We start from the raw sequence: 11,248 nt of genomic DNA, 5'->3' as shown, positions 1-11,248 counted from the left end.
GTTCACAAACACTCTCCATCCAACCTCACTGAGCTCGAGCTGTTTTGCAAGGAGGAATGGGCAAAAATTTCAGTCTCTCGATGTGCAAAACTGATAGAGACGTACCCCAAGCGACTTACAGCTGTAATCGCAGCAAAAGGTGGCGCTACAAAGTATTAACTTAAGGGGGCTGAATAATTTTGCACACCCAATTTTTCAGTTTTTTATTTGTTAAAGTTTGAAATATCCAATAAATTTCATTCCACTTCATGATTGTGTCCCACTTGTTGTTGGTTCTCCACAAGAAATTACAGTTTTATATCTTTGTTTTAAGCCTGCAATGTGGCAAAAGGTCAAAGTTCAAGGGGGGCGAATACTTTCGCAAGGCACTGTACATATCCAGCTATAGACAAAGGAGTTTTCAATATTTTCCCTTCCAGTTTATAGACCACACAGGAGAAGACTTGGCAGCAAGTCTTTGCAGAGCAGTTTTCTCTGTCTGATTTAAGAGCACCCTAAGCAATGTCAGCGCAGTAAACTCTTTTCTCTGTTTGCCTTTCCTCATTATGAGTTTCATTGATTTTGAGGTTATTATTTTGAGTTTTTGAATAGGGAACACCTTTTTAAGGAACAGTCTAAACCTCTAGGTTAGATATTATTATCACTTTAAGTGTGTGTGTGTGTGTGTGTGTGTCAGAGAGAATTATTCATTATTAATAAAGTGATTTTTGAGAAAGAGGGTGTTGATACATAGAGGCGTGCAGCATTGCGGTCTTTGCACATACTGTGCTGACCAGCAGTCTGTGTTATTGGCCCTTGTTCACACTTAAAATATGACTGGAGGTCCTACTCAAGGGTCCAGTTTTGTTGTATAATTTGCTTCTTAGTACAAGTTTAATTTTCTTTGCCAAAGTTAACACATTCAGTGAGATCCCTTGACCCTTTTCATTAATCTGACATGACAGTCCGGCCCTGATGAGCAGCAATGAAACAGTAAAATGTTGACTCTGTATCTGTTGTATCTGTCCCAGCAGCAGAGTCCAGCTGGGGAAAAAGTGTCTCTGAAACATCAGCTCCTGCAGGTCATTGTGCGTGTGGCTCAGTACCGCATGCTCCTCACTGGTGGGTCTCATGTAGGACAAGATTTAGGGCAGTGTATCTTTTCTGAATATAAAACATTTCACTCATGGTCATTGCATTCATTTTTCTTTCATTCCTCCTAAAGATTACCTGAACAACCTCTCCCCTGACTCCAAGGAATATGAAGACACGCAAGGTATACTGTAAACAAACAGCACACCCAGTGTGGACAGAGGCTGCTCACTCTGCACTCTGTTACTCACAGGAGACCCTTCAGGCCTGTGTTTGTGGCTGTGTTTACAAGCAAATGCTTTGCACACATTTGGCATGGAGACAGCCATGAGAGAGCCAATTTAGATTTTCTTTGTTTGTGGTGGTAACCCACCAGGCACTCATATCAGCTCTCTTCTGTGTCAAGACTGTTATGTGTAATTCATGAGAAGGCTACGCTATCTCTTATCTCAGATAAGGGAGCCAACCCAGTCTGGGCTTGTAGACACGTCCGGGCTCCTGACTCATTTTGAGTTTTATGTTTGGTGATTTTCTACACAGGAAAAAAAAGAAGCATCTCATCAGCTGTGAATATTCATTGTGAATGTGTTCACTTCATGTAGTGTCTTTCATGATTCCTCTGTCCTTGTTTATCTTAGCTGCTGTGGTGGTAGTGTCTGACATTGCAGATCAGGCAAACGACAGCTTAAAACATGGGGTAAGTGTCATGTGTATGCATGTGTAACTACTGAACCCAACAAACAAACATGAATTTCACATCTTATTTTCAACCTAATTGTTGGTCAGTACTGAACACAGACATCAAAACACATGTCTGTACAATCCCTCAATTTAGTCATTCCAACAGTACGGTTTTCTTGTGTCCGTCAAAAGTCTCTGCTTTGGTAATTCTGTAAATTAATGAAAACCGGACCCCTTGTAACTATAAGATATTCCCTGCCCAGTCATCCACTTAGTTTAGGTTTAGGTCCTAAACAGATTATTCAAGGAGGAAAGTTAACTGCTTCCTGAGTAAATGTAGCGTCACTTTTCACAGTACAGCTCTGACTAAATGTACACAGAGGAAGAAATATGAGAGCATTTTCACCCTAACAAATTATCAAAATGAGATTAATTAAACCTGTCTCCTATATCTAATGAAACCATATAAATATAAATCATACTCTTTACTTACAGTTGAATTTTGTTTTCATTGGCTGGCCTACCTGCCTGTCTACATGCGCTCACTCACTGCGCATGAAAATGTGTTTTCGGGGAGTGAGTTTGAAAGGGAGGCCTGAAGGGAGGGGGTGGGATTTTTTCAGTTGAACACTTTCAAAATGTAGCTGAGATGTTCTCTAACGTTGCTTACCTCAGCTTTAAAAACGTTTTTGATGCAAAAGAACACTAAGATTTTATATTACCCACATTTTTAGCCAACTTCAGTCGGACGGTCTGTCCACCACTTTGGTCCAGACTGAAATATTTGAACAACTACTGGATGGATTGTCATGAAATTTGGTTCAGATATCTGAGTATGAATCGTAATGACATTGGTAATACCCAGACTTTTCCTTTAGCAACACCATGAGGTACATATTTGTGGCTTTGAGTTAAATGTCTCAACAATGACTAGATGGACTACCATAAATGTGGTGCACACATTCATGTTCCCAATACTTTAATTTATGACCAAAAACCTAATGACATTATTCCCATATCGGCCATAGCTCTGCTTTGTTGTCAGTGCTAATTAACAAATGTGAAAATGCAAACACGCTTAACTGAGAAGGTGATTATACCAGCTAAACATCAGTATTTTAGCTAAGCTGACATAGCATTTAAGTTCAAAGCACTGCTGTCTCTAAACACAGCCTCAAAGAGCTGCTAGCGTGGCTGTAGACTCAGTATAGTAGTTCTAGTAATTAGAGTCACATGCCAAATGATGACATTTCTCAACAGTCTGGCTCTTTCTAAAGAGAACAAAGTATGACATGCCCGACTGATCCAGGTGATAACTGTCTACAAACATCTGGCAATGCTCTTTCACCGTTTCTCTTATTTTGACGTGTCTTTCTGTTCTTGTCTCCCTTTGTATCTCAGAAGAACTTGTTGCGTCTGGTCAACATAGAGTACAGTGTTCGTGGCCTGCGGGACCTGCTGCAGCCTGGCAGGGTATGAGTCTGATAACAGCATTGTTTCTGTCTGTTCTGCCTGCAAAGCCCGCCCTGTCTGCCCTGCACCACCCCTGTGTTGCCCTTTACACAATCATTTAGCTGGGAATCCCCAGCCAGCCTGATTTTAAAAACAAACATTAATTTTTGCAGACGCCGTCTGTGTGGTGTCATGATCAGATGACTTGTTAATTTTATGCATATATGCCTTTTTTAATCAGGTCTTTGTGAAGGAAGGCACCCTGATGAAGGTCAGCAGGAAGAGTCGCCAGCCCCGCCATCTGTTTTTGGTGAACGCTGCTTCCTGTTTGTAGTATATAACTTAACTATGTTGTACTTTGTCCATACTATGTTTTATTTTAATAATTTGCTTCATTATGTAACTCCAGTAAGTTCTCAAGACATCTCTGTAAAATGTAGAGGCAGGCATTTTCTGGTCTGTTTCTATGTCCAGACGGAGCTATAAAGAGCAGGGTTTCCTGGCAGGATGTTTCTGAATGCTGACTTCCTGAGCCAGTTCTTTACTGACAGCACAGGGAAGGTCAACCAGCTACTTATAAGCTGAAGGACCTCTGAACAATTATGACTTTAATTCTGCCAGCTAAATATTAATCCGATGTGCACCTTTAATGTAGACAACGGTTTCAGATGGATAAGATGATGCTAACATAAACAGGGAGAAGGATGTAAAGGAAGGAGAAGGATCTAATTGATAAAGTTGGGAGTGTAAAATTAGTAACTATAATTTTTCAGTACCTATCACAACCACACTAACAAAACCTTATTTATGTCATGACAGAGACAGTTCAAAAAGAGCATTTCAGAGAGGCAGTGAACACACTGTACTAGATAAGTTTATAAAAAACACAACATAGAGATAGCCCTGAAATGTTATAATCAAGAGAGATTAGAAAATTAAACGCCTTCGCAAATTTTCCCTAGAGCATCATCAAAGCGCACTGCTTTTCCCTCCAGTGGTGTTTTCAAGATTCGTGGTCTGGGCTCAACACTAAAAAAGCTCATAAATGTCTCTTCTGGAGGAATGTCGGTAATCATAGCTGCGTAACTTTTATCCTGCCAGTTTATGATCATGTGTTATCAGATATTATTAATGTTTGAGACCAGATGATAAAACAAGTCTGCCAGAGAGATGCCACTCTTATTACAAAAAGTATTAAAACACACAGGGACAGAGGTTAATGATCCAGTTTTATATCAACTTTGAAATCTATTTACTGAAGTATTTCATTTATGTATGATCATAAAAATGTTTAATTTGTAGATGCTCCCCCCAGACATACAGTACATTTTAAGAGATACATAAATACTCTGCCTAGTTTCTGTTTTTTGTACAAAAAAGATCAGTTAACCAGTTTAAAATTCCTTAAATTACATCTGCTTCTCTGTCAGTGAAAAATTAATAAAGCTGATAACTATGAAAATATTTTTTTATTTTTCCAAAGGTTTAACTGTTTAATACAGAGAATTTCTCTCACATCACTGAAAAGTCCATTCTCAGTGTATTTGTGCTGGAGGGTTAACGTTGCACATCACACTGCAAGTCTTATACTTCACTGTGATTGGCTCCCAAGCTAGTTGTGATGTCACAAGTTCATGCTTGTAGGCCTCCTCTTGAACTCAGATTTAAGGTGAGCTCAGAGAAACTGCCCTCTTCAGTAGATTTTATTTATTTGTACATTTGACATCTAAATTAACCAGTAGAGATCTGTACTGTATGGAGTGGACACTGTGGTTTAGGGGGAGCTGTGTGTGTGTGTGTGTGTGTGTGTAACTCAAAGAAGTCAAGTATTTTGTATTGGCTTCTAGTGCCACCTACTGGAGAGTTGCTGCACATAATGAATGTATGTATGTATGTATGTATGTATGTATCCTTTAACATGTCCAGTGATCTGCATTTACTTGTCTGTTCTGCGTTGTTACTGTAATGACTGTTATTTCTGTCTGTTGTTAGATGAATGACGTGCTGCTGTACACCTACCCTCAACAGGATGGGAAATACAGACTGAAGAATACTCTGCCACTCACTGGGTTGAAGGTCAGAGTCATTCATTAAATCGCCTAATGTCATAACATCATATTGATTTCTAGCATTTTTCCCATCTAAATCCCCCAGGGGTTGATATGCAACTAAATCTAGAAGTTCCTTTCCCAACACACATCAGCCATTTAAGTATTAAATAATATAATATATGGCTTTTTAATGAAAATTTCTGTGCTTTACTTCTCTCGCTGTCTTTCTGGTGTTTGATTTGTGATTTACCGATTTCTCAGGTCAGTAAACCCATCATAGAAAATGTCCAAAATGCACTGAGGATCGATGGAACGGACATCTCCATCACTTTGTCTGCAAGGTCAGTCACACTTCACTGTGTCCTGTTTGGAAAATGGCAGCGATTAAAACCTAAAGTATTCAAAATGTTTACTACTGCAGCTGATGTTTTTCATATTTGGTGATAATTTGGCAGTAATAGTGTAGTGATTTTCTGTGTATTTTTTGCAGTTCCTTTATTGAAAGGGAGGACTGGTTTTACTCTCTGAGCCGGACTGTGACTGAAAATGCCAGGGGATCTGGAGCATTCAACAGCTGCTCAGGAGAGGTGAGCAAACTCTGCTCCTCTGTATTCATTTATATTAAGTCATTACTTAATAAAATTTTTGTTCAGTCATGCTTATCCTCACCTAGACTGAGACTGATATTACAAGTTATCGTCGTGGATCTCTGCAGTGTGATAAATTATGTTTTTCTTTGTTTCTGTGTGTTTGCTCCAGGCCAGAGATCATCTGCGGCTGTCTCTAGGAGAGAAGGCCCCTACACTTGTTCCAGTGTCGCAAGTGATGATGTGCATGAACTGCACCTCAGATTTCAGCCTCACTCTTCGTAGACACCACTGCCATGGCTGCGGAAGAGTGAGTCACACAAATAAAACACAGCTCTCTATTATACTTTAATATCCTGCCTTTGATCAGAGTGTTTAGTGAATCCACTTACTGTTTCTTATTGTTTGACACAGATTGTTTGTCGGAGCTGTTCGAGGAACAGATATCCACTGAAATACATGAAAGACCGCATGGCCAAAGTGTGCGATCACTGTTACAACGAGCTAAAGAAGAGAGGTGAGAAAACTTAGATACATATTTAAGGATTCACCAATCAATTTGACTGTCTATCAGCCCAAACGTTTTAGTGTTGCAAATCTTCTTGTAACCAGTAGGAGCAATATGTTTACCCCTAACTAATAAACTACACAACTAATCATTATCAGTGCACACAGCATCAGTCTATCTGTTTATTTTAAATGAAATGCAGTCATTAAAAGTGCATTTGGAAAATAAAGTCATGGGCTACCATTAATTGCAACATGATAGTTATCTGTTACAGTTTTGAGGGACATTGGGTGTAGGATGAGGATGTAAAATGTCTGAAAGTAGCCCCCACAAAAATATACATAAATAAAATCAGTGTGTTGCACACGTGGGTAGTGAGATTACACTCCAGTTTGTGTAAAATGCATGTAATATACAGAAAATGGCAAAACTGAGTTTTGTCGTTGTAAGAAATAGTTTGAATTCAGATTTTGCTAACTTTATAGTTCCTATTGTTTCTTATTCACTATAATTCAACAAAGAAAGTTGTGCTGTCATTTACACAGTGGACGCTGGGGACATGTCCCCACCACTTTTTGAAATGGCTGATTTTGTCCCCACCATTTTTTTAAAAGCATAATTTGTTAAATATAGCCTGTAGTTTAATAACAAATGAGAGGTTTATTTGCACACTAAGAAAACATGCAAAAAAAAAAGAAACAAGAAACAAATGTGCATTGTCCAAGAAAAGTAACTTAAGCTAAAAAAACAACAACAGTCTACTGATTATAAAATTACCCAAAGACCTGCATGCAGCAATCAATAACTTTAACAACTTCTTGACACAGTTTCTTTTTGGCCAGGTTTTCCATTCTCTCCCTTTGAACATGACTAAATCATGCCAACTTATGTGTTGACCTACAAGAGAAACAGATCTGAAAAGCAATGCCTGAGAGCTAATGCAGAAACTTTTACCAGAATGCAGGAATTGAAGTTTTTAATGATCAAAATTTCCCGGGGGAGGTCCCCCCAGACCCCCCCCCCCCCTTCATATATCTCCGCTTTGAATATATCTTTATTCTCGTGAACCTAATGTTGCAGTAATATTGGATAGCACTATGGCCTCACAGCAAGAAGGTCGCGGGTTCAAACCCCGGTTGCACTGGCCTTTCTGTGTGGAGTTTGCATGTGGAGTTCCCAGTGTCTTCGTGGGTTCTGTCAGGGTGCTCCGGTTTCCCCCACAATCAAAACATGTTAGGTTCTTCTGTCAGTGTTATTGACCAGACATTGGTAAAGATCTGGAATTGGTCCCTAGGCGCTGCACCGCGGCTGCCCACTGCTCGCTAGAGGGATGGCTTAAATGCAGAGGATGAATTTCGCATACATGTATGTGTATGTGACAATAAAGTATCACATTAATCTGAGCCCCTATGTCCCTACCACTTTTCAACACAAAGTGACGCCCTTGTGTATAGTTCAGAGAAGGTTGCACACTGAACCTGCCACGTTAAGTAATTAGTGTGAGTGTTATAGTCTTGCTCCTGCTCACTGCTGTGGTTAAACAACATTTCTGCATTTATGCAGGGGGAGATGCGTCTGCACAGTCAGGTAAGAGTAGCCCTCGTCCAAACCGCTCCAGTCGTCCTCTTTCTGCCATGTTCCAAAACATTCATCCTCCCAGCATCTGGAGACATCGGAAAGGCACTGCCTCCTTCACCCAGGTACGCCTGCAACATGTGCCTTTCTCTCTCTGCAGAGAGCGCCACATTGGCTGCACAGTGCAGATTACTGAGTAGTTGCTGATGTGGATGAAAGCTATGCCTTGTTTTGTGAGGAACATCGCTAGTTATCAGTCCCTCCCTGCTCCTGTGTTGTGCAGGTAACATTGTCAGAGGAAGGATCCATTAGTGGCAGTCTACAGCGCAGCAAGAAGAGCAAGAGGAGCTGGAAGAGACTGTGGTTCCTTCTAAAAGACAAGGTGCTTTACACCTACCGAGCCCAAGAGGTGAGGGGAAACAAGCACTCCCCTTTAACCTGAACAGCACATAATTCACACTTGAACAGACTTTACACAGTGAGGTCTATAGCCATCAGCTGTCTGAAAATGACTAAAAGTGCTGAAACGCCCAAAGTTGATCACTGTGTCTTAAAATCTTTTTCTGTTCCACTGATGGGTTTTTCTGTCTGCAGGAGAAAGTAGCGTCAGAGAGTTTACCTCTGCTGGGTTTCACAGTGAAGCTACCTGACAAGCAGGAGGGAGAAGAGGAGGCCAACATCTTCCAGCTTTACCACAAAAACACTTTGTATTACACCTTTAAAGCTTCGGACAACTACACAGCTCAGAGGTGAGCAGCACTTGATGTTTAGAGATTGGCAATTCAGGTAGATATTAGTCTGTCCTTTTGAAACACTGTTCTGACGTTAGGACCATTATTGGAGTATGGATGTCTGTCCTGCTGTTGGAGGCTAAAAAAGACTCCCCACAAGTTGAAACCACGATGTTTGCCAATGTGAATGACTCACAAGTTTTCAAGTTTTTAACTTTCAGATTACTCATTCGGGGCCCAGGATTGGATTTTTATCCTTGACACACAGGCGACCATGTCTGGAGTGGAAACATGAGCAACACCAAATTTGTAGTTTCAACATTTTTTTCTGAACCGCAGCAATGTGTGGACTGAATTTATAGAAACAGGAAAGTTAGTAAAACATACTCCACTAGGACATAGTGCTATGTTTTTTTCTAAATCAGGATCATAAAATTAGCTCAGTTAACAATGTAGCTATATGTCCTGCTGTCTGGCACATAAATTGTAGTTTTTAGGTGAGGCAGGCTGAAATTACTCTTTTAGCATAACTGCAGTTCATGCATTTTTTCCCTAATGTGAAATCCTCTCCTTATACAGGTGGGTAAATGCCATGGAGGAAGCTACAGTTTTATAGGATCAGCTACTCTGGATGAGTTGCCGAAAATAGAAGTCCGCTGCCTTTCTTCTGCTACAAACAGACCAATAGGGGAAGATGGGGAATAAAAAACATTTGATTATGCCTGCAAGTTGTAACTTTCCTGGCTGGACCGAATAAAAGAAGACACTGTGTTCTTGGAGAGGGGACACGATTACCTACTTTGTCAACCTCTGGTGTCCTCTGCCTGCTGTTACAGCAGGTGTGATGCTGAGAGCCACGAGAGCTCCAAAGAGAACATTATATTGACGTGACCTATATTTCTCACAGCAGCTGATCAGAGACATTCCTCCAAATCATGGGGAAATTGTAGATGTGTTTTGGAAAAGAATGATCCAACATATCAAATATATCAAAACAACGTAAATCATTTCAATAGCTGATCAAACAAACAGTCATTTAAATCTGTGAAGATTCTCAGTCATCCAGGTCATAGTTATCCAAAGAAAGTTTAAATGACCATCTAAAGAAGGTTAAAGTCAAGGGCAACTGGACTTGGTTGAAGATACTAGTATCTTCAACCAAGTCCAGTTGCCCTTGACTTTAACCTTTTTTGGATGGTCATTTAATAGTCATTTCCATGGAGGCTGAAAAAATATAGCAACAAATTTCAACCTTTCAACCAACCACATCTGGGATGACCTGATCTTCAGTGTTAAAAATTAATTAGTTATGACTTAATTTCAACATGTGTTCTTCTGCTGGATTAACTGCATCTCTATGACTAATACTTTGAAGCACAGGCTGTATCAAAGAATGAGTAATTTTATAGAAGTGTCTGTAGCTTTGCCATGTACTGTATTGTTGGAGATGGTCCTGCCAGTGAATGAATAGTTTCTATGCTTTTTTTTGCACTGATATAAGAAAAGGAATGAACCTGAAAAAGAAACATGAGTGTACCTTTATCATAGAGGCCAAAGCTTTAGCTACTGATGTCCTTAATTGACATAACAAGCTTTTTTATTGGGGAAAAATGTTGCTAAGTATGTTGCTTTATTGTTTTAAAAGCCCTAAAATAAGTATAATGTAAATTCTTATTTGTATAAAGACTTCACATCCAGTTGTGCACACATTTGTTTGGAATGAACCACAAATCACTGATTTCAGTGATCTGCATACTCTTTTTACTGTACTTCATGATTTATTAAGTTTAAATTTGCTAACACCATAAAGGAGTTCATAACGATGGAAACGGTCTGTGTGCTTTCTCTTTCCCCTTTCTGTCCTCTTAATGGCAAGTTGACAAAACATCAAAGTACAACAGGCTGTCATTGACCTCCTGTCACTATGACCTTGCTGATGGAGCTCAGTAAATACATAAAAAAATGGACATTAGCCACTTTGCATAACGGTTTGCACTCCATTTGTGGTATCGTCTTTATGTCTGCACTGACATGTAGTCCATGTGTGGCCCGTTCTGATGAAACACCAAGCTGCTGGGGGAGACACAGGGGACTGAGTGACACGTAGACCAGTGTGCTGTTCGGCCAAAGAAAGGCCAGGCCTGCTCTGCTTTTTTGTCTCCCCCTGAGGCGTCCTGACCCAGAATAATATCAAGCAGAAGTTTGCTTTCTGGGGCTCCTGAAAACTTGCAGACACCTCGTCCTATATAGAGGACAGATCATTCATCACCCTCTCTAGCCCCAATTCTGTTTTCTCCCTCTTCTGTCGCTTATCTCCTTTCAAATTTGTAGGGAAAGTTTTTCTAAGTATAGTATTCTATATGTAAAACAGAGCCTTCATACTTCTGCTTATGTTTTTGTGGTCACAGCAAAGCAGCAAGAAACAGGAAATTATTGACTTGAGCTGGTTGAAGAGTAAACAAGACTAAAATTGGAATGTCCAGTTGAACTGGATGATCTTGGATGTGCTAACTAATTAAAAAAAAAAAAAGTGATGAAAGCTTTTATGTGGGGCTGACGGTCGAAAAGGTAGCCTTTTTTCTTCACAGCAGG

The 11,248-nt window shown here is 40.0% G+C and overlaps 1 protein-coding gene across 3 annotated transcripts in view; it reads left to right on the top strand.

Moving 5' to 3' along the window:
- Positions 1-9,789, top strand: part of LOC123956508 (FYVE, RhoGEF and PH domain-containing protein 5-like) — a 23,065-nt gene extending 13,276 nt beyond the window's left edge. The window contains exons 8-21 of one of the 3 annotated variants that reach the window (XM_046028735.1): positions 1,011-1,101; positions 1,205-1,255; positions 1,710-1,768; positions 3,154-3,225; positions 3,446-3,514; positions 5,197-5,280; positions 5,517-5,596; positions 5,746-5,842; positions 6,015-6,152; positions 6,257-6,359; positions 7,914-8,050; positions 8,209-8,307; positions 8,520-8,674; positions 9,236-9,789. In XM_046028735.1, the coding sequence (XP_045884691.1) occupies positions 1,011-1,101; positions 1,205-1,255; positions 1,710-1,768; positions 3,154-3,225; positions 3,446-3,514; positions 5,197-5,280; positions 5,517-5,596; positions 5,746-5,842; positions 6,015-6,152; positions 6,257-6,359; positions 7,914-8,050; positions 8,209-8,307; positions 8,520-8,674; positions 9,236-9,272 (1,272 nt within the window). In that variant the 3' untranslated portion in view covers positions 9,273-9,789. Of the gene's footprint in view, positions 1-1,010; positions 1,102-1,204; positions 1,256-1,709; positions 1,769-3,153; positions 3,226-3,445; positions 3,515-5,196; positions 5,281-5,516; positions 5,597-5,745; positions 5,843-6,014; positions 6,153-6,256; positions 6,360-7,913; positions 8,051-8,208; positions 8,335-8,519; positions 8,675-9,235 lie in introns of all 3 variants that reach the window. The other 2 variants (XM_046028734.1, XM_046028732.1) reach the window with 2 other exon arrangements.
- Positions 9,790-11,248: the final 1,459 nt, after the last annotated feature.

Source organism: Micropterus dolomieu, linkage group LG18, assembly GCF_021292245.1.
Source record: "Micropterus dolomieu isolate WLL.071019.BEF.003 ecotype Adirondacks linkage group LG18, ASM2129224v1, whole genome shotgun sequence".
Lineage (NCBI taxonomy): Eukaryota > Metazoa > Chordata > Actinopteri > Centrarchiformes > Centrarchidae > Micropterus > Micropterus dolomieu.
Note: the sequence above shows the minus strand (reverse complement) of the source record. Positions and strands in the feature narration are given on the sequence as shown.